The 22,634-nt window shown below is 53.5% G+C and overlaps 3 protein-coding genes across 3 annotated transcripts; 2 read left to right on the forward strand and 1 right to left on the reverse strand.

Annotated features, from left to right (window-relative positions):
• Window positions 1-6,427: 6,427 nt before the first annotated feature.
• LOC113147605 (putative uncharacterized protein DDB_G0271606) lies at window positions 6,428-8,234 on the forward strand. Its single transcript, XM_026338701.1, has 3 exons — window positions 6,428-7,600; window positions 7,661-7,891; window positions 8,112-8,234. Exons 1-3 carry the CDS (start codon window positions 6,428-6,430, stop codon window positions 8,232-8,234), a joined length of 1,527 nt encoding a protein of 508 aa, XP_026194486.1.
• A 3,955-nt stretch (window positions 8,235-12,189) lies between these two features.
• On the forward strand, window positions 12,190-18,966 carry LOC34620023 (1,4-alpha-glucan branching enzyme GlgB). Its single transcript, XM_026338709.1, has 15 exons — window positions 12,190-12,384; window positions 12,830-12,989; window positions 13,274-13,460; window positions 13,612-13,657; window positions 13,756-13,905; window positions 14,065-14,129; window positions 14,391-14,528; window positions 14,913-14,967; window positions 15,186-15,327; window positions 15,383-15,497; window positions 15,660-15,732; window positions 16,013-16,101; window positions 16,941-17,088; window positions 17,734-17,833; window positions 18,719-18,966. The coding sequence occupies exons 1-15, from the start codon at window positions 12,190-12,192 to the stop codon at window positions 18,964-18,966; spliced, it is 1,911 nt and encodes a 636-aa protein (XP_026194494.1).
• A 1,076-nt stretch (window positions 18,967-20,042) lies between these two features.
• Window positions 20,043-21,530, reverse strand: LOC34623037. Its single transcript, XM_026338718.1, has 3 exons — window positions 20,571-21,530; window positions 20,488-20,531; window positions 20,043-20,205 (listed from the first exon to the last, which is right to left on the reverse strand). The coding sequence occupies exons 1-3, from the start codon at window positions 21,528-21,530 to the stop codon at window positions 20,043-20,045; spliced, it is 1,167 nt and encodes a 388-aa protein (XP_026194503.1).
• Window positions 21,531-22,634: the final 1,104 nt, after the last annotated feature.

Raw genomic sequence — 22,634 nt, forward strand, 5'->3', positions numbered from 1 at the left:
ACGGTGCCTTTGTTAGGACCCCTGTGCAGCCTTTTGGCCTTGCTTGGAGGGGCGGTGAGCCTCCTTTTCGTGCGTGCCTTTAGGAAGACGCATCCTGCGTTTGTTGCCAAGGTAAGGAACCTCGACCCCGCAGGGCCCTTCCCCTCTTCCGTTCCCCGCCAAATCGTGCGCGCGAGCCTTTGGCAGTCTGCCGCAGCCGCCGGCTGCTGCTCGCTCGTGGGGCTGCATGCAGCAGTGCGAATTGTGCGCTGGCGTCGCTGACGCGTGCAGCGCAAAGGCGCGCACGCTGCCGCTACAGCGGCCAAACGCGGGAGGGAAGGAAGGGAGAAAGGAGGCCGTGAAGCCTCTTGCTGGTCCTTTCCTCGCCCCCTCGCCGTACTGCATCTGCTCTCCCCGTATGTGTGCCGTTGCAGCTATTGGCTGCATGCTGCTTCGTCCTCCCGATCGCAGCAGCTGCTCTCCTGATCTACACGGCACCTCCTCCGGCAGCGCTCAAGGAGGTCCTAGCCGCTGTGAGGACTGCGCCCGGGGGAAGCCTTGCCGAGGAAGCTTTCGCAGAGGCTGCAGCGCACTTGGAGCCTCCAAGAGGTGGTGAGAATGCCGCAGAAAGCGCTCGTAGGGGGGCCCCCCCAGTCTCTTCAGGCTTGCCCCTCGGCAGCATGGAGGCCTCGGAGAAGGGCCCTACTGAGACGCCGACGGCGGACAGAACCTTCGACTCGGTGGCGTTCGCTTGGGGCTTGGTGCTTGCATGCGCTTGGAATTGGCGGCGCCTCGTCTGCCTTGCTGCCGCTTCTCTGGTCCTGCTGAAGGCCGTCCCCAGCCTTCTCTCGTTGGCTGCCCCCGCGACAGCTAGCTGCGCAGCAGCTGAAGCAGTCGCAGCCTCAGCGGGAACCCCTCAGGAGCTCGCGCTGCTGACGCTCGCAACAGGAGCGACAGAAAAAGCGTCTCTTCTGTCGGCTGTGGCGTCACAGGCTGTCCTTTGGAAAAGTCAAAAAGGCCAAAGGCTTTGGACCGGTGCCTTGGCGCTGCAGTTCGTCCTCCTGGCAAGTTATTTGGCCTAACTTCCAAACAAATAGCGTCCTATGAGTCCTCCTGACTGATCCTGCTCTGTCTGTACATACGTACACATATATATATCTATATCTATGTACATATATATATTTATATATACACATATATATCTATGTACATATCTATATTTGTATGTATTTATATGTATATGTTCCGCGGTACTGGCGGTGCACGGGCCGCTCTTCTTTGCCCGTGTGTGCTGTTGCTGCTACTGCCGCTGTTGTTGTTTCGTTGTACAAGCGTGATGAGGACGCCGCTGCTCTTGCTGCTCTTGCTGCAGGTACTGATTCCGTCTGTCGCTGTTGCTGCTTGGCCTTTCATGCCTCCCGCTGCAACACCTGCTGCAGTGTGGGCTTCTGGACCTGTTCTGCCTTCTGGAGCTGCTGCTGCAGCTGCCGCGGCAGCTGCAGCGGAGGATCTGCTGCAGTGGCGAAGCGGCGCTTTGCAGCTGTTACTCAAACGCTTCATGATAGAAGCTCCAGCGGCTGCAGCTGCCGCGGCTCACGCCATCAACCCTTCCTTGCTGCTCTGCTGGGCAATGCTGCTCACTCTCCCCCTTTGTTTGCTGCCTTCTTTTGCCGCCACGAGAGCGACTCTCTGCTGGTGCTGCAGTTACGGTGCTCTCGCTCGCCTCCCCTCTCTCATCGGCATCAGCAGCGATGCAAGGGCCGCCCCCTCCTGGGGGTTCGCGGATGTGCTGCTGCTACTGCTGCTGACAGTCGAAGCCTCCGGCTTGTTAAAGCGGCTGATCGAGCCGCACTCGGTGAGAAGCCCTGTGCGTTTGCTGCAGACGCTCTAGATCCTCGTGATGCACGCCATCCGGTTTCCTGTTGTGTATGTATGTTGTCTATGTTTGTATGTTTTGTATGTTTGTATGTTTTGTATGTTTTGTATGTTTTGTATGCATGTATGTTGTCTATGTGTGTATGTTTTGTATGTATGTGTTTTGTATATATATATATATATATGTGTATGTATCTCTTGTATGTATGTATTGTCTGTTGCGCATATATGCTGTATATGTTTTATATGTATGTATGTTGTGTATGCATGTCTGCCGTGGCTGTATGTGTGTTGTGTATGTATGTATGTATGTGTGTATGTGTGTGTGTATGTGTGTGTGTATGCGTGCACCTTTACGGGCAGCAACGGCAGCAACAGCAGCAGTCGCAGCAGCAAAAGCCAGGGGGAGCTGACGCGCGGTGCCGCCAGCAGGTTAGATCCTTATTAATAGTGACCTTTGCCGTTACTTAGCAGGATGCACGCAAGCAAATGAGGTAGTTCTCATGATGCGATCGGCCAGTGGCTGGGCGGGCTATTTGCCGAATGCTGATGTTCTACTGTTTGCACATGCATCTGAGGATCTCAAAATTCTGCGTAACGAAACCACCAACCTGTGCAGTGACTTTCAAGGTTTCTCATGTCTCGTTATTGAAGTCACCTTTGCGTGCTTCACATAGCGCTGCGTGAAGCACACAGGTCCGTTGCACGGGTCGTATTGTGTGCAGAGAAGTCTGCTCCCCAAAGAGATGCATTTAGTCACCGAAGTGCTCGAGGGCGAAGTCCAGGTGGGCTGCTGCTGCTGCGGCTGCTGACGACGATGGTACTGCAGCTACTGCATGCACACACAAGCCACGTTTTTACGCGTCGTGCTGCCTGCTGCCATGCGCGCTGTCAGTAGTGGTCACACTTTTAGTTGTTCTGCTAAGCGCCTTTATGTCCACGGTGCTTTTTGGCAGGGTTCTGCGTCGTACGGCTTTTGTTCAGGGGACAGCGGCTTCCTTATACCGTGATTTGGATGGCGACGAAGCTGTCGAATTTTTCTCTGTTGATGCTTTCGGGTGGGTTTAAGAGATTAGGCTTGCGGATTGGGTGGGAGGGTCTCACGGCTGAGCGTGTGGGGTGCGTACCTAGTAATTCGGATGACGCGAGGCTGTAGCCGACGAAGCCTTAGGGCGTAGACTCGGTATTTGGCATCGAATTCGCGGCTTTTTGTGCGCTACAGCCGCCCCCAGAAGATACCAGTGGCCGCTTTGCAGCGCCTTGGACGCCGACCGCTCCCCAAGTTGCTCTGAAAGCGTAGGGTTCGCTAATTTAGCGCCTTGCTTGTAACAGCACGGCAGAGCAGCATCACCTCCCGTCCTGTCTTTCTAACCCCCCGCCGAGGTTCCAGCACCGCTTAGTGGGTGGTGGCTTCTGGAGGATCTGCGGCATGCGGGGAGCCTTCATGTGAGTGCAGGGCTTCCCTGGGGAGCTCTCCCTTCCCAAGAAGGAGGGGCCCCCCAGAGGCCTGGAGCAAGCCAGTGTATGTGTTGATCTGGCGCTCTTGGGCATGTTGGCTGCTATGCCTTTTGTTAACTTTTTGGCTTTCTCAAGTACACAACTATGTGGTCCGCAAGTGCTTTTCGAGCACTGGGGGTCGCGGATGTAGCACTCTACATCGCCATCAGCAAATGCGCGTTTTGCGCTGCACTATAGTACGCTTAGCGGCAACAATAAGGCGTGTGTTGCAACTGGTGCTCCCTCCAAAACGGAACGGCTGGTAGAGTCCAAATTGTACAAGTCCTTGGCTTTTGAAGCTAGTAAGCCTTCGTGGATAAGGCCCTAAAATGTGCTGGCTGGGCTGTCTAAAAGGCACTACGTGTGGGTGCGGCAGCTCTGATAGCGGGGTGGGGGCAGGGGGGCCGGGAGGGGCGTTCCCCTGGGGGGGATACGGGTGGTTGTGCCTTAATACAAATACCTAACTGTGCAAGGCTTTCCATTTATACTTGCCTATTCCGCATGTTTTTTCTCCTGTCGTTACGGTCTCTGCCTTTTCTCCCTAGATAATTGGTGAGGCATGCGCTAAAACACAGCGCAGGGCCGCATCAAATGACCCAGATACGTGAGCCTGATGTGACTCCTGACGCACAGCGTTTATGCTGTGACTTGATCCACGCTGTAACACCCCATCTAAGGTTCCATAGGGAGATACTCAGCACCACACTCATTGCAGTACAGTAGAAAGTTATTCATCCTCTTACAGAAAAGCTTTGTCCTTCGCATTTTCCCCACCTCTAGGAGTTTTCCACAGGAGGGGAGAGTGATAGCTCGAGTGCGCGTAGATGCACCGGATAAGCACTTCTAGCGTTCACAAGCATAAAGTTTGAGTCTCCTACTATCGAGCTAAGAGTGGCTCGAAGTATGCAAAAAATATGAGAAAATACCAGTTCGCCAAATTCTTCAGGATTTTCCATCATGCTAGTCATATTAGCGATTAGCAAAGCGTAGCCTAGCCCACTACTTTTACTACAATTTGGCTTTGGCTATCGTCTAACGTGAGTCCCCGCTCCTTTCATGAAAATGGGAAAAAATGGCTGCAAATTTGAACCACATAAATTCCAAACCTTGTGGAGGACTAAGACACGCTTTGGCATTTTGAATACACTAGTTATCCCCAGCTGACTAATGGTAGAAAGGTGACTCCTTGGTGTGGCTACTCATTGATCTTATGCGTTGCAGGGTAGCATCAAATCAGTACGGTATAGCTCAGCGTGGTGTGCCTGTGCACTGAATGAGATGTGCAACTAGCTGTGAATCCTCCGAGAGGTTGAAGGGTGCAGCTACGCGCACTCTGGCTGCCTCTCTCCTGTGTGGGGAACCCTGAGGAATGGGGAAAGAAGAACCCTTCCATACTCTACTCTCAATAACTTTGTTCAAATTTTTAGTTGGCTGAGAGGCTAAGTCTCGTTTTATGGGGATCGGTGATGGGTGTTTTTAAGCCTGGATTCCTTCTGCGAGCAGCTGGAAACACACAAAAGATACCTCGCCTTGTCCCAGTCCCATCCCCGGCCTCAAAATCTGGACTGCAGATCCCTAGCCGTGAGTGGTGACATGCCAGCTACAAATCTTCTAATTGCCAAACCATTCTGTACTACGAGGGTGCGTAGCGCTGAGCTTCTACGCTCTGCAGGGCGCAAATGGACCCTGTTCGGTAAATCCCCTATTGTTCTTGCATCTTTGATAGAAGCGATACATTTTTAGAACGGATTCCTAAGATATAATCTAGAACCCACGCATGTGAAGGGGAGCGTGCATACTAATCAAAACCCCTGCAGGGCTGAAGCCGGTGTGCCTTCGCAAAAGCGCAGAAACTGAGGGAAAGGCGAACAGTGCGGACGTTTTCAGTGCATTTGATTCGACCAAAGCCATAATTACGCTAGAAAATGTGCTTTATCTGGTAATCTCTTCTCTTTCGCTTATTGCAACGTCTCAGGTGTCTGTCCACCCCCCAGGCAGCGGCGAACTGCTGGTTTTGGCCAAGTTCTCCCGCTTTTTCGCGTTCTGCCTCTCCGGCGTTTCTACAGCTTCAAATTCTCTAGACAGTTCAAATTGCTCAGTCATTTTCCATCATACATAACGCCGATTTCAGTTAAAAGTACAAACTTTACCCCGCGGGAGGAAGCAGCAGGCAGGTGACCCAGACAGCTGCATATGATTGAACGCACTTCAGTTTCCTCTACTCTGGGGACAGCCCGTGAAATATTCTTGGAAATATGCGTCAGTGATAAGAGAGTCGGCGATACCATGATTCTTTTTGCCAGGGTTTCACCCTGAATCGAAAATTTGCAGTGGACCATCCCAGCTATTGCAGCTCCACAAACACACCCGTTTTATTTCAGGTAACCGGCCACTCAAGCGCTGATCCAGGTGTATCTGCACCGCAGCGTTGCCCGAGGTGCACACTCATCTCGAGGACATGATGCTCGATTGGGATGAGCAACCCGCAGCCCCCCGCAAATCACCCGCACAACAGCTGCAGCAGTCTTCCGCTGCAAGCAACAGCGGGCCTATTTCGCCTTTAAGCCCTCTTATCAGGTGCAGCGTCCGAATCTATTCTACAGGATCCCCCTGCCTGCGTCATTCCTGCTGTGCTCCTCCACCAAGCAGTACACACCGCCACGGGGGGCCCCCTGAAGGCCCTTCTAAAAACCGGCTACCGACGAGAGCCTTCAACGGTGCTAGGAAAAGCTCTTATATGTCTTCTGGCGCTGCTTCAGTGGCATCAGAAGAAACAACGCCTTCCAGAACTGACGGCAGCACTACACATTTTGGTGGCAAGGCCTCCAAGACAACGCAGAGCACCAGCACGGCAGCGGCAACAGCTGCTACAGCAACGGCAGCGCTTAGAGTTCCTGTGATAAATGCAGCTGCCCATTTAAAGCGGATTTGGCTGGTTGCTGTCGCCTTTTTACTGCTGGTTTTAAAGGATACTGGAAGTGCTACGGCGGAAGCAATCATTAGGGGAACTGCTTCGAGTCCTGAGCAGCAGCAAGAGGGCGAAGGACGGCGCCTGCAGACAATTCCTGCTGTTGCGATGCAGCATCAAATGATGCAACAGCAACTCATGCAGCAACAGCTGCATCGGCGCGTGCAGCAGCAGCAGCAGCAGCAGCAGCAGCAGTACATGCAGCAGCAGTACATGCAGCAGCTGCAGCAACAGCAGCAGCTGCAGCAGCAGCAGCAGCTGCAGCAACAGCAGCAACTGCAGCTAATGATGCAGCAGCAAGGGCAGCAATTGCCTACGGGGCTGCCACAGCAGCAAGCGGCCTCGCAGTACGGTCCTCAATGGCAGCAGCAGCTTCCCAAGCAGCAGTTGCAGCAGCAAGGCTGGACACCATATCAGCAGCAGCAGCTGGAGCAGCTTCAGCAGCAGCAGCAGCAGCTTCAGCAATTGCAGCGACAGCAGCAACAGCAGCAGCTGGAGCAGCTGCAGCAGCTGCAGTGGCTGCAGCAGCAGCAGTACATGCAGCAGCAGCAGTACATGCAGCAGCAGATGCAGCACCAGCCTCCGTATCGTGCATCTGCAGGCGCAGTCAATGCGGCTGGATTGAATGCAGGCATGGCTGTCGCGCCAGAAATGACGAGTGCTGCCTCGGTGGGAAGGCAAGCAAAGCCGCTTTCCCCTACCGCAGCAGTCCTCATGAATAGCTTGCGAGGAGTCTTGGGAGACTTGTCTGCATCGGGCAGCAGATTTTCTGTGGAGCAGCTGACGTCGCTGGTGCTGCAGCACCTGCCGCTGCAGCAGCAGCGACAAATATACCTGCAGCTGCAGCAGATGCTGGCCCCCGAGCAGCAGCAGCAGCAGCACCTGCAGCAGCGGCACCAGCAGCAGCTGATGCAGCAGCAGCTGATGCAGCAGCAGCAGCTACCAGTGCTGACTTCGCAGGAAGCAAGCGACCTCACCAGAGCGACAGCGCTCATGTCTGCCGCCGCTGCGGCTGCAGCAGCACAGGAAGAAGAGTTTCTAGGCCAGAGCGTAGATCCCTGTACTCCTGTTGAGTGTCTGGGGGCCCCCGTAAACAGGGGGCCCCCCGCTTGCGGATCTGACGCAGTCACCTATGAGAGCCGCTGCGCACTGCTGACGGAGGTCTGTCGGCTCAGCAGCACTGGCAACAGCAACACCCATCATCCTGCGACTCCGCTGTTTTTGCTGCACGAAGGGCCGTGCGAACCTGGATATCAGTCGCAGCAACAGGGAGATTCTACCGCCAGTGCGTCTCCTGGCCGCAGCGCCACGAAGAGCAGCACGCCGCCTCCCTCTCAGGAGCAACAGCAAAACCAGCAGCAGCAGCAGCAGCAGCAAGAGGGAAAGAAGCAGCAACGCTGCAGGATCAACTGTCCGTCGGGAGGCGTCAGGGTTTGTGGAACGGATGGGCAAACCTATGCGAACGAATGCGAACTCGAAGCATACTCATGCCTGCAGCAGCAACATATTCGCCTAAAGCACATGGGGCCATGCCCGAGGGCATCTAGTGCTGCTGCTACTACGCCTGCTGCTGCTGCTAATACGCCTGCTGCTGCTGCTGCTGCTACTACGCCTGCTGCTGCTGCTACTACTACGCCTGCTGCTGCTGCTACTACTACGCCTGCTGCTGCTGCTACTACTACTACGCCTGCTGCTGCTGGTGCATCCTCGTCACCAGCGCGAGGCAACGTAGCCTCGCCGCAAGATGCGACCACGGACAATCATAAATCTGCACTCTGATGCATATACCCAGGGATTCTTTGGATGCCTCCTCACGGCTCCCGACCTTTCTGGCGCTTTACTCCATGCGAATGCAGTGCCCCTGTTAGCGGTATCTGGAGCTGCTGCAGATCGAGACGCTGCAGTCGCTCGGTAAAGAAAGACTGAGAAAGATCTGCGGGCAGTGGAATGGAGGGCAAGAATTGCTGCTGCACTCCCGCTGTTGCCTGTGGCGCATGCAGCGACAAGGCGCGCGGCAGCAGCAGCAACAGCAACAGCAGCAGCGGCGGTGCATAGCGCTTCATCATCGCAGGGAGACAATAATTTTCAATGGCCCTTCAACCCAAAGCACTCGTTTGCACTGTGTTAAAACCACTGCGTTCTACCGGCAGCAACACCTTGTCTTGTGTGCAACACACGAGAAGCAGTAAGAAAAAGAGATCCAAATGCCAGCAGATGCTGTTGTTGCTGCCAGAAGCGAAGCCGTACTTGGGCTTGGCGGCTGCTTCGGGCAGAAGGCGCTGGCTCGTAAAAAATGAGACAGCTTCCCGAGGCGCTGCACACGCAGCTTAAATGCCAAATTTTTAACATGCTTCGCGCGCTGCCTGAGCCGAAAGGCTGGCAGCTCTATTCTACATTATCTTTTTAAAGGGCCGGAACAGTTCTTTATACCTCTCGGTGACCAAGACAGTTAGAACCACACGCAGAGCCGGCAAAAGTGACGTTGCGTTTGTGGCCGTGAAAAGAGCTGTCGACGCACAATGAGCAATAGGCAGCAACGACTCAGAGGCACAGACAGTGCCAGCCTGCCTGCTTGCAGGCGGCCTTCAGAAATAGCACAGAAGAAGGCAACGCGGGGTGTCCTCTCTTTGAGCACACACCGTTGTTGCCCAGCGCGCTCAGTAGTCTCCGCAGAGAGCTACGGGAAGAATTGGATGGGCGGGCAGGAAAAACAGAAGTGTAGCGGTTGAGGGCGCTCTGTTTCAAAAAACATATATCGCGCTACTAATACCAAATGCTGTCTGAAACGAGCGGAGGGGGATTTTACAGATGCCGAATGCCACGCGCACCAAACAAGCTCTGCAGATAGATGGCTCGCTCACTTGATATAGATGTATGGTTATGCACACATTTCTACAAGTCTGTGTTTAGGTGTCTGCGCGCCGGTGTCTTCGAAAGTGTAGCCCTGCTTCCTGGGTGACCGCAAGAATTGAGTGCTAACAGAGCAGCGTATATAACTCTATGACAAGGAAGACATATATGTATATGTCTTCCTGTATATATACCACATCAGAGCGAGGCCAATCCCTATCTTTGTAGCCTTCACCTCCATCTACGTGCTGGCAAACAGGATGCTCCTGAGGAGCCACACGAGCCTAGTAGGTGCAGATGGAAGCCCTTGGAGGCGCTGCGCGCATTTTGTCTGTCTAGGAGACTTCCAAAGATGAGGGCGGCAAGCGCTGGACTAAGGCCTAACACCTTCCCCGGTCAGACCAAAAAGAACCCCCGCCAATCGCTCGTCACGCGTAGTGCACTGCTGCAGTGTCCGAAACTTTGGAGCTTCATGATGGTGGGGAACGTGTAGCTAAGGGAAGGAAGGAAGCTCACGGACGGAGGATTTCTGTAGTGGACTGCGCTGCACTTCGGCATTCTCCATAAAACTATTTTTAAACTTCCGATTTAGTAAGCAAGAGACTCGTTGGCTTGCTCGTTAGAGGGTTTTATTTACTGCAGAGAACTGACGGCTTGATGCGAAAAGGCGTAATTTTGTGTGCTTTTACGCTAGAGGCCACGCGCTTGTGGCTATGCATACTTAGAGTACTCAAAAGGTTCGAGGACGCGAACCCTTGATTTTCTCGCTCTTCAGGTCGGAAAATCTGAGTACCGAGAGCGGTGGAAGGAGGGTGATTTTTGCTGAAGACGTCAAAACTTGTCAAGCTTTTTATGCAGGGGCCTCCATATGGGTGTCTTAGATGGAGGCCCCGCACGGGCTGGGTACTCTGCCGAACGTCGCACCATCTGGAAAAGGGTCCACTGGGATCAAGCCTGGCTGCTACAGACAGTCTTTATTTCAAGTTTGACGCCTACAGCCTCGGAAGCACGCAACCTTGCTTGCTCACGGTGAGGCAGCGTGACTGCCTGTTTGGCGCGTGTGCCCCCGTCAGTTCTGCCCTACAGATCTCCTCAGCGGATCTTCGGATCAGAGAATTTCTGGCTGGGTGTGCTGCTCCAAGAGAGGCTTCCAGCATTTCTGTGCGTGCAGTGTCTCGCGTTGATTGTTTGCTTCGTCACATCGGGGGCCTTGGAATCGAAATGCCTAAGCGGTGCGCAGAAGCATCGCGAAGAGGACGCCACACGACGCCCGACCAAGCCCCTAAAATTCAATTATGCTGATTATCAAGTCTACAAAGCAAAGACAAGCAGGTGGTGAGAAGAACAGACGCGCCGCTCTGCACTGCCCTGCCGTGCATCTATGGCCACGACGGCGTCACTTGGCAGGGGTCGCCCTCGTGAAGCTTCAGCGTTGCGTGCTTCTTCGTGGTCTCTTGAGCGCTTAAAATTCAGAAATTTGTGTTTAAGGTTGCAAACGCAAGAATGGTTTGCATTTAAACCTCCGTTTCCATTGAGATCATCCCTGGCTGCCCTCGCTGCGGTGTGCCTCCTTCCCCCCGGCCGCTGGTGTGCTCGCGTCCACACTCTCCTCACGCCGGCAGCCCACGCGGCAGATGCCAGCCTTCCCGACGCCTCTGAAATGCAAATTCTGCCAGAAAGTCGCTTTTTTAAAGTCATAGAGTTCACCACTTTGTCTTGGGGTCCCCATATCCGCCCTGCGTTTCGTTGCTCCCTAGGTGGCAGCCGAGCGGCGTTTTGTGGGGGGAAGCAGAGGGGAAGGGGGAGACTGCGGTTCTCCCAAGAAATCTCACGGCGGCACAAAGCTACACACCTCGGACAAAGTCACACGCATGCGGCTGCTTGCCAGCGGCCTGTGTGTGTTGCGCTTTCCACGAGCATTGCGAAACGAGCAGCAGAGCAGCAACTAGACTGCCACGGCACGAAACAGCAGCGTGTGCTCTCGCTGTTTCATCCCTCCTTTTCCGCTTGATCTTACTTTTTTCGACGTAGAACCTTTAATTTTGGCTTCGGCGAGGAAAATTCCACGTCCGTCTTCCCTCGCTCTACGACCTTCCTCATAGCCTCCCGGCTCCCAGCAGGGGCCCCCCTTCCTCTGCCGCCGACGGGGGCCCCCAGCAGCAGCAACAGCAACAGCAGCAGCAGCAGTAGTACTATGGATGTTATTCGTTTGTTGAAGTGTTGCCACAGGCACCGAAACAGGAGGAACACAGAGGTGTCTGAGGTGAGCTTTCAGGGTATTGAGAGGGGGCGGCTGGGCTGTCTAGGGTGTGTGAATGCGCATATGTGTGTGTTGTTTGAGAGTAGAACTTTTGAACCTCGGCATTTCGCATCGATTTTTTGCGAGTCCTTCATTATTTAAGGGCCAACGCTCATGCGGGTACTCTCAATTCATGGGGTTTCGTGCTGCCCAGCGCACGCAGGCAGCTGTAAGTCAGGGGCTGTCGCGTGTTGCCCATTAGTGCTGTGGTGCTTGCCAGCCTGTGCAGGGTGACGTCTCGGGGCGCTCTGAATTGCGAAAACAACAGCTGCAGCTGCCAGTGCAGCCTCCGCTGCTGCAGCATCCCACGTGCCCAGAGGCGAGGAACGTTGTTGGAGAATCAGGTGCAGCCGTAACAACAGAGGGTAATACGGCAGTTGCTGACGCGGAAGAGGCAACGAAGTCGGCGGCGCTTACAGCGGACGACGAGAAGGCCATCAGTGCAGCAGTTGCTGCTGCAGTTGCAGCTGCTGCCGCGCAGCTGTCAGCCGAGGCGGCAGCAGCTGCAACAACAGCCAGAGCAACGACAACGACAAAACACGAAGGGGTGTATCCAGAAGCAGAGGCAGAAGACGAAGCAGCTGCAACAGCGGAAGCAACACTCACTGATGCCTCCTCAGCGGAGAGTGCTGCCCTAGAGGTAACGGAAAACAGAGCAGCAGAGGGCTCCGCGACATCGCACCGAGCAGCAGTAAATTTCGCAAGCTCTCGTCTCCCAAAGATGGCAAAGGAAGCAAAGGCGGAGGCAGCAAAAACGGCGAAGGCGGCATTTCAAGCGGCCAGAGCAGCCACAGGAGTGACAAAGGCTTCAACAGTAGAAGAACCTCAGACCGCAGCGGAGGAGGGAGCGGCAGAGGCAGCAGCAGGGGGGGCTTCCCGAGTGTGGCATTTACAGGCAGCAAACGCAGCAGAGAAGGCAGCAGTAGCAGCAGCAGAGGAGACAGCAGCAGAGGAGACAGCAGCAGAAGCAGCAGAGGAGACAGCAGAGGAGACAGCAGTGGCAGAAGGGGCAGCTGCAAAAATAGTGGCGACAGCGGAAGCACCAGCAATGGGCGATTTGCCAGATGAGGCGACGGCAGCCAAGGCAGCGCAAGAAATCGTGATTGTACCAAAGACAGAAGACCGCTCGGGAAAGGCGCTAGGTTGCACCTTGTTTAATAGACAAAGAGGCCTCTGTGCCTTTAGATTTTGGGGGCCCCATGTTTCCATGGCGTGGGTAAGCATTCTTTCCGGAATGTGTGGAGGGGCCAGCATGCAAGCCGCAGAATCGCCGCTGTTCAAGCGCTAGAATGTGCCTTTTTCAGGGATCGGCTTCTTTCAAACGTCTCACATTTTCCGGATGCTTTTTCTGCTCTCTCCAGGTGGAAATACAAGGAGTGCAGCTTCCCATGGAATCCGAGGGCGAGGGCGACCTGTGGTCTGTCTGTCTCGCGGGGGTTCAGGAAGGCATGCGCTACCATTTTGTGCTTTCCTCAAAACGAAACGATTGCTATTATCAGGAAGGCGAACTTCTGCACAGACGTATGTCAAAGAACGCTCTACCCGTCCACAGGACGGCCCGGCTGCGGGGTGTACATACACCCGACTTGGAGGCCACTCTTGCTACATCCGCTAATAGATCTACATCTGCTACTGTATTTGCTGCTAAAAACTGGTGCATTGGCTAAGAGATTTGGTGCATCGGCTAAGATATCTGGTGCATTGGCTAAGGGATTCGGTGCATGTGCTACTGTATTTGGTGCATCTGCTACTATATCTGCGTCTTCTGCTGCATCTGCTGCTGCATTTGCTGCTCATCTTTGCAGGCGACCCCTACGCGCGTTTTTGTGACTTCAACAGCAATGACTGTTTCGTTGTGGCCCCCCCCCTTCTAAAGGCAGCGGCAGAAAAAGCAGCAGGACCTGCAGACATGCCTGATATTCAGCCGTGGAATCGCTGGATTATTTACGAATTGCATCCCGGCACTTTTGTATCGCCCAAGGGCGGACAAACGTGAGGAATCGCATTGCAGCTTTTTCGGGAAAAGTTGGGGGGGGGTTGGAGAGGAATTGCACGTTTCAGGGGGAAGGTGGAAGACGTTTTTTTTTAAAACAGGGAGTTTAAGAGCTTATTTAGAAACGAGAGGGCTGTTTGTTTCCTGCAGGGTGTTTGAGGCCGTTGGAGAGAAGATAGACTATATCGCATCCCTTGTAAGCTGCTGCCGGCCTGAAATTTGGCATGCATTTGTTGCTGCACAGAGCAACTGAATGCCGTATACGGCTGGAGTGTTGGGTGTTTTTGCCTTCAGGGCTTTACGGCTGTCGAGCTGATGCCAGTCCAGGAGTTTGGTGGCCTATGGGGGTATAACCCGCGGCTGCTTTTTGCCATTCACTCGCCTTACGGAACTCCCCAAGCGCTCAAGGCTCTTGTTCACCACTGCCACAAGAAGAAGATGGCGGTAAGCGAAGCTGAACCGACGATTCAAGAGGTTGCGAGCGCGTTGTTATGCCCGGTTGAAGAGGCTGAGAGGCCTTTGTGTATGGTTTATTAACCTCGCGGGGTTGAAGAACTCACGGGAAGGATGTCTGCTGCACATATATGGGCCGTATTGCTGCAGGTTATTTTCGATCTCGTTTTGAACCACGGCTCTGCCAAACTCAACTCCCTCTGGAACTGGGACGGGTGCTTTGCAAGAAAATGTTGCTGCTGCTGCCGGCGACGCTGCTAGAGCTGCTGCTGCTGCTGTTGGTGCTTGCCAGCGGTGCAAGCTTGTGTTTTGAGCTGGACAAATCGCTTGCAGGCACGACGCAAGCCACGAAGCAACGGGCCGCAGATGTAAATATATCTATATATATCATGTACATGCATGCATTGTTCCTTCGTGTGTCTGCTGCTGGCAGCCGCTCCTCTCCTTGTTTCCTCTCTCTTTCTGTCCGCTCGCAGCTATGGCCAACACAACAACGGAGGAATTTATTTCGAAGGCGGAGGGGAGTCCGGATGGGGTCGAAAATTTGCATTTCACAAGCGGGAAATCCGTCAGATGATCAAGGAGGCTGCCGCTGCCTTTATTGAGGAATACGAGTATGGCGCTGGGCCATACACTGTGGTGGCCTACGTCGATGCTGCAATTGCATGCCGCTGTAGACTATACGTATCTATATAAATATCTGCCTTTAAATGCGCTATTCTTTATGAGGGAAATGCGAAGGCCAGGTGCCTCGCGAAAGCTTTGTTTCTCTTTCTCATGATCTCTCTCTCTGTTTCTCTGCGTCTGTGTCTCTCAATCACTCCCTCTTCTTCTCTCCCTCTATGATGTCTCTCTAGCTTGCTGGCTCGCTGCTTCTAGGCTCCTGCTGAAAATCTTGCTCTTCCGACATGGCGTAAACACGGCGGCAGCACTGGCAGCAGCAGGTGAATCCAGCAAGGTGGTCTGCGCGTAAATTTCATTGTGCTGCCTTGCTGCAGTGCAGACGCTTTGCGCTTGGACTCGGTGCATAATTTGCCGTGGAACTTACTTCAAGTACTGTTTTTTGCCTCCCTCCATGTCTGAAATACCGCCTTCCCAAGAGCATTAGAGGCCCCTTGCTGCTGGGCTGTTTCGCTTGCGGTGCCTGTTCAAGTCCTTCGCAGAGCGCAGGCTGCCCGTTTCAGTTTCAGACGGCGAGGGGTCAAAATAAAAACGCTAGACGAGGAAGACACTTGTGCTTTTTCTTTCTGGCGGGTGTCTCTTCTCTTCAGGAGCTTACAGGCTATCTGAAGAGCCGGTTCCCGTCAAAGATGCTCATTGCCGAAATCACACCTGAAAATCCGAGGGTCTGCCGCGAAGCGCAGTGTGACGCTTGCTGGGTACACTCGGCGTTTTATGATGCCATGAAGGCAAGTTGCATGCAGCATTGTGGACGCAGCAGGCAGCGCCTCAGAAGAAGCTTTTAAAGCTAAGAGAGCTTCCGCTCAAGCCTGCTGTCCGTGCGGCTGCTCCGCGCAGATCATGCGGAATGAAGAAGTGCCCCACCATCTTTCCATGATCAAGAATATCGTCAACATCCACCAGTGCGTTTCTGTGCATCTAAAAGAGGGCCGCTTGGGGCCCCGTTGATGCAGCGGCCCCTCATGAAAAAACAGTGCAGGAGTGTGTGAGGTGTCTCCAGCGTGCATCAGCCGGAATGCGAGCTTGGTGCATGCGGATTTGCTGTGTTCGCCGCCACCAATCAGGGGGTTTTCCAAGTCATCGCAGTGCGTAAACTCGATTTTGGGGAGCCACGATCAGGCAGGAAATCGCAAGGGAGTACGTGAAGCCGTACTGTGTATATGGACTGCCTTGCCCTTTTGAACCCTCTTCATGCAACATTCCCGGAAGGCTGTTGTATCTTCATGAATAAACCTCCTGAAAATGCAGCCATTTTTCAGCACTCCACGTATTTCCTGCCCCTGAGTCGTTTTTCCTCCTTTTCAGTGGTGAAGCCGCAAAGAAGCGGAAACTTTCCGTGTGTGTCTTCCGTGCATACGCGGCTGTTTCACCCTTCCTGCACGTGAACCTCAAACGTCCATCTGCTCCCGCTTCTCAGGGGCACACTGATGGAAAACAGGGGAAGTTCTTCGTCTCCCTCATTGGGAATAGACACAACTGGCATAGCCGCGCTCAGTGCCGCATGTGGTAAGCTCGAGGCAGCCAGCTTTAAGCTTGCGAGAATCAAGGAATGCGCAATGCATATCGAACATGGAATAGTCGGCAGCACATCTCCAAGCCTTCCTCCCCGACGCACGAGTTGTGTCAGTCAGCTAGCTGGCCCTCTGTCAAGCCACGATAGCACACACTAGGCCTCGCGGAAGGCTATGTGGGAAGCCGCGTATTGACTGCAGCCTAGACACTGCAGAACGCGAGCACAAAAGCTTGCGCTTGCATTTCTTTTTCCTCAATATGTGGCTTGGAGCCGCCTTTTTCCTGATCTCACGTGCTACACAATGCAAAATGCAGTCTTTCAACTTGGCATGCATCTTTGTTTCTGTTCATCGACACCCTGCCGTGCCCCACGTCGCCCTTCCGGCCTCTGCTTTGTTGGAGCGGCTCTTATAATATGCAATGCCTTTTCGGGGTGCAGTAGTTCATCAAGAAAATGCCGCCACACGCAGTTTTGAAGTATCGTCTGTCTGCCCTTCCATACATGTATGTATATATGTATCTGTGTATGTGTATGTACGTATATATGTATATGTATGTGTGTATATATGTATGTGTATGTATGTGTATCTATATGTATGTCTATGTACATGTATGTATGTGTACGTGTATACCTATATGTATCTGTATGTGTATGTACATGTATGTGTATGTATGTAAAATATGGATGTGTATCTGTGCATGTATGTACATGTATGTATATGTACATATATGTACATATGTGTGTATGTATGTAAAATATGTATGTGTGCGCATCCTTTGGTGGCACTGCGAGTGTATAGCTCTAGGCGTTGGCAGTGTCTGTGTGCGTGAAGGTATTCTCTGCAAGCCGTGAGCCGCGGCCTTCCGATGCTCTTTATGGGCTCAGAGACGCATCAAGACGGCTACTGGAATGTCGAGCCTGGCCGTTGTATGGACTGGAGTCTGATGGAAGACGCTTATGCGCAGCAAATGATGAAGCTGGTTTGTTTCGGGTTGTTTCGCACTCGCCAAACTATGCCTGTGCCCTGCTAGGCTTGTTTTGCTCTGAGGGAGGTGTAGTGCTGCTGCTAAATGGGAATTTCGTGCTGCTGCTGAATGGAAATTTCGTGCTGCTACTTAATGGGAATTTCATGCTGCTGCTAAATGAAAGCTTCATGCTGCTACTTGATGGAAATTTCGTGCTGCTACTTAATGGAAACTTAATGTTGCTACCTAATGGAAACTTCATGCTGCTGCTGGATGGGAACTTCGTGCTGCTGCTGAATGGGAATTTCGTGCTGCTACTTAATGGAGATTTCGTGCTGCAGGGGGCTGCTTCTTGTGTCGCCTTTTGCATGCTTCTTTTCTCTTGGCCGCTTTGTTGATTGAATGCTGGTGGCACGGCCTGTACTCTGGCTGGTTCGCGTGCTCTGTCTTGTCTTTCAAGTGAAAGTCTCTTGCTATGCACGTTTTTCACTCCAACGCCGTGTTTGCGTGAGGGGAGTTAGGTGCTCAACTGAGGGTTTCGCCGCGCGTCTTTACTCCGCAGCCTCTTCGCGCCATCGCTCTGACCTCCTCCACTGCTTGCCAGCCTTCGCTTGATCGTAATTCTGTATCTCCCTCTGCACAAGCCTCTTTTCGCCTCAGGTGGCAGCAGCCAATCGTCTGCGCTTGAGCCTTCCCGAGTTGACGGACGAGCACTGCACGCCACAGTTCTTCCACGAGAACTCTACGAATCGCGTCCTGGGTATGCCTTTTGAAGCCTTGGTTTCCGAAAGAGAGAGAAATAGAAAGGGAAAAGGAGAAAGCGAGAAAGAAAAGGAAAGAGAGAGAAGCAAAGCAGCCCCTCAAAAAAACTGACTGCGCTGTCTTCGACCGAAAAGCTTTGTCTGCACAGCGTGCATAACTGCAGGAGACAGTCTCTGACCAAGGGCGTCCGTCTCCTGCGCGAAAAAATCCCACGCTGCCCTCTCCCGGGGCATGCTTTCTGTGTTTCTAAATAGCGCTGTATCCCTGCAAGATAGCCACCATCTCCGACAACTCAAGGGCCGGCATACACAGATCTACATATAATTATTCATATATGTGTGTATGTATGTATGTATATGCAGATATGTATGCATCGGTAAATATATATATATATATATATATATATATATATATATACATATATATTTATATATATTTGTGTGTATACGTGTATATATATATATATATATATATATATATATATATATATATATATATATATATATATATATATATGGATATGCGGGGGTCTGGCTCAAGAGGGAGGGTGGCCTTGCCGGTGATTGCTGCATTTTCTTGTTGGGGCATGTGTATGCTGCGCGTTTGTGCCAGCTTGGGGAGTTCGGTGTGTCTCTCTTTTTCAGTCTACCTGTCCTCGTCAGCCAATGTGCATCATGCAATTCTGTGCTGTGCGCTTCTGAGGCCGCAGAAGTCGTGTGTTTTGTGTGTGTGCAGTGGGCTTCGTGTGCGTGCCGTTGTATGCTTTTCTTTGAATCTTTCCAGTGGTGATGGCGAACAATAATACTGCTACTGCCGCGGCCATGTGCTCCTCCTGCCGCGCCTAACCGCTCGTTGACATGCTCCCTTGTGCTGCGTGTGTCAGGCTTCACTCGCGGAAATCTGCTGATTCTCCTGAACTGCGGAGAGGGGCAGTGGGAAGGGGGGTGCACGTATGTCGTGCAGTGCCCGTTCTCTAGCGGGACAAAGCTGCGGCTCATCCTGAATTCTCAGGCTGCCGATTTCGGTGGGTGGCACGACAGCGCCGGTCCCCCCGAAGCGCAAGTGCAAGAGGGAGGAACTCTCTCTGTGCGCCTTCCCAAGTGGTCGGTGATCGTGTATCAGCGGCACTAAGGCTCCGGAAGACACCCCCCCTGGCCCCCCCGCCTTCTGCCCACAATAACCTCGAGATCGATCAAAATCCACTCCAGGACTCTCGTGGCACTGCTCTCTCTGAATGTGTGAAACGACCGTGGCACTAACCGCCTGCAGCGGCAACTGGGAACCCCCGCACACACTAAGGGGACGCCAAGCTGCAGGCTGACCTTCTTCGCAGGCACATGCCCTCTCCCCCTTCGGATTATGCAGCCATGGAGCTGCTTCTCAATTAGTCGTGTGCAACTCGAAACGCAAAATTATTCTCTCGGAGCTGCAATACCTCTAGTTTTGGTGCAAAGCGCTCAGACTGCACAGCAGCTGCAACGCGTTACATCGCATCTTTCTGATTCTTTGTTCTTCACAGCAGTCGGCGTCCTTCCTCTGTCTGTCAGAGGTTGATGTGTAAATATATATAGCTAAATATATCTATATATACAAATGCATGCCTATGCATAGTTTTCTCTGACTTTAATCGACGCTGCACGTCCGCTGCGATGGCGTCACAAAGTGTAGCCGGGGGCTATCACGCATCCTGTGATGCCTGCCGGAATATATTTTATTCGAAACCCACTTCGTGAACGTCTTATGGATGCATCCACCGCCTGGGCCGTGTGGCCGTTATATATATATATATGTATATATATGCTGCGTGCGGCAACGCACACAAATTTGTGTGCGTTGCTGCACTTGGCACTAAACGGCAGCAGTGCCAGAAACTTTCTTGCATGCATCCGTATATGCGTCCATTCGCAATAACAATGCGGCTTTTGACGCATCCGAAAAGGTGCAAAAACGCTGAAACGGAATGGGAAAGGGACGTGTGTGCGGCTCCTGCTGTAGCTGCACCCACAGCCACTGGCATCTAGGGGCCGCCGAAGCCCCTCCCTGCTCTGCGTTTTTGTGCAATACCTATTGCATCCTGCAGGGTGTTGAAAGGCTGCCTTTTGTGCGCGGATAGGATGCCTCCTGTGCTGGCTGTGGCGGCCAAAAGCACCCAGAAAAAGCTGTCGCCGCTGCAGCCACCTCGGCGGACAGCAGGGAGGAGGTTATTCTCAGAAGGGCAGCTTGGGCATGCGCATGCCAAAGAGCTTGCCCACCTTCTTCGCCATTCGCCACAGTAACAGGAAGGCAGCGGTGTGTAGCAGAAGCAGCGGCACATCCAAACAAAAGCAACAAATCAGCAGCGGCTTATAAAGGGGCGAGGTAAATTCCTCAGGGCCTGCCGGCAGTGCGGCTATGCCTGCTTGTGTTGTGGATGCATGTGGGGAGATGGGGGTGTTCTTCCACTCCAGGAACATGGTTGCTGTCCTAAGCGCCTCTTGTCCCTCTACATGCCTCTCACGGTTTCCTCCTTCAGGCTGCAACAGGTGCCGGTGTGTAGCAATCTTCTGCCCCCGCTGCCACAGTTGTCCATGCTGTTGTACGCGAGCAAGCATTGGTGACCTCAGCTCGGGACTACTTGAATCCTTGAGCCCTAATTGAGGTCCCAATGGTAATAGTGGTGATGCGGGTGCTTCTGCTGCTGCTGTTGCTGGTGGTGGTGGTGGTGGTAATGGTGGTAGTAGAGCTTTTGATGCTGCTGGAGCTTGTGCTGGTGGTGGATGTCGAGCGTCTGCCGCATCTGCTGCCACTGGTAGGACTTCTGGCGGTGCTGTTTGTGCTGTAACTGATGCGATTTCGGGAGATGCTGGTGAGAGTGGCGATGGTAGCACTTCTCTTGTTCCTGCTGGACTTGTTGCGCTGCCCGCTGCGGCGATGGTGCTCACAGCAGCGGACAGCTTTGTGCTGGAAGGCGTCTCGGGTGGTTTCGAGCTTTTCTGGCGGTGCTGTAGCGGCCTCTGTTGCTCTTGGAGGTGCCGCTGGTGGTGCCCGTAGTAGGGCCAGACTGGGGGGTTTTCCCTGGCGTTAGTCACGATAGCTCCAAGGAAAGCTCCTAAAAACAATTTGAGAAGGGAGAAGCATGCGGCGGCTGCGGCAACTGCGTGCAGAAGGAGCCCTCTGTCGAAGGCCTTGTGCAGCTTGAAGTGCTTCAGCGAAGGTCCAATGATGTGATGTTTCAAAAGGCACATGTAGCTGCCTGCAACGGCAGTCTGGGTGAAGAGGAAGGATAAGAGGGACACCCAGTACACCGACTCTACCCAGATGTTGCGGTGTACAGGCAGCTCTGCAACTATGGCCTGCACGTTGCTTCCCCCTGTCGGATGCGCAGCGGCCGTTAGGTACCGGAAGGCCCCCAAGAAGCCTAAGACGAGCTTTACCAGCGAGAGCACCACTAACAAGGGCCATACAACCATCAGCAGCAGCTGAGCTTCCTGCTTGTAACTCGAATCCATCAAGTAAACAAAACAAATGGAGGGGCTCTTCTCCACCTCCCACGGGAACAGATTCTCGTCCTCAGAGTCATCCAGAACCTCCGCGGAAGGAATTTCCAATGGAGGGATGGTCGGCTTGACGAAGGCCAAAGGATGGGCCTCCTTGTTACTGTCCATAGCTACGGGAGGGCAGTCTCTAGGAGCATGCGGCGAGGTGACCTGAGACATCTTCCGCTGCGCACTGAAGCAACGGCGGCATCTGTTGCTGCTGCTGCACCTCCTGGCGCTGCTGTTTCTCCTGCATCTGCTGGTGCAGCGGTCCTGCTGGCACTCAAAAGCGTTCCTGCATCCCGAGAAGCGCTCGGAAGGGAAGCTTGTGCAGCAGACAGTCTCCGTGGTCTCCCTCTAGAGGCCACAGCGCAAGTGCCATGCACGACGGCCGAACACGCCTGCTTTTAGCCGGCGGCACAAGCACAGACAAGTACTCACACACGACGCGAAACCCCCGAGCACAACCCTCTAAAGGCTCTTCAAGCGCACTTTGTGCTGCTCCCATCCCCCTAATTCCCAAACCGTCCAACTGATCCAGTGGTCCTGCCGATACGTCTGGGCGCAACGGCGATTGGGGGAGTGTGACGACTCACGTCGGAGGTAGACACATGCACTGCTAAAGAGGCCAAATAATTATCTATATTAAAACACAGTAAAAGATGTTAAGAGGCGAAGAGATTGTGTAGCGGTTTTTAACGAAATCTCCGCCAGCGGCTCTTGCCTCATGCCTCAGTGACAGCAGCTCGCCGTCGGCGGCAGTAGCGGCAGCAAAAGCACCACAAGAACTGCTGCACGTACTCCTGAATGCAGCCGTAGTAAATTTATTGTCAACTGTTTGATAAAAGCGTGTCCTCCACTCTCAGAAGGCCCTCCGGCTGCCAGCTTGAACCTCCCGTTCTTCGCCCTTTCGCTCCAGCCCCTCCCTCCTTCCCTCAACAGCCACTCTACCAACGCAATTCCCAGAAGAGCAGCACCCTCAGCGGCAGCAGCACCAGACGACTTCAAAGCTCTAGGAGCATCTTCCTAGCCGCACTTCGGTTGCTTTTGAAGCCCTCTTTGAACCCCTGGGAAGCCGCTGCTGGCTGCTGTCTCCTTCCTTCCACAGTCGAGCCTGTTCAAGAACCCCCGCCAGGCAGAACGACGCGGTACGGCAAGGAACGCAGGCAGCGCCAAAGAATCAAAGGCGCTGCTCTCCGTGTGTCCCCCATCTCTTTCTTCTTCTTCCACTGCTCTGGATTTGGATTCCTCGGGGGCGCCCTGGTTCTCTCGTCCCGTTGTCTC

Source organism: Cyclospora cayetanensis, unplaced genomic scaffold (assembly GCF_002999335.1).
Source record: "Cyclospora cayetanensis isolate NF1_C8 unplaced genomic scaffold, CcayRef3 CcayRef3_contig_105, whole genome shotgun sequence".
In the NCBI taxonomy this organism is placed as follows: domain Eukaryota; phylum Apicomplexa; class Conoidasida; order Eucoccidiorida; family Eimeriidae; genus Cyclospora; species Cyclospora cayetanensis.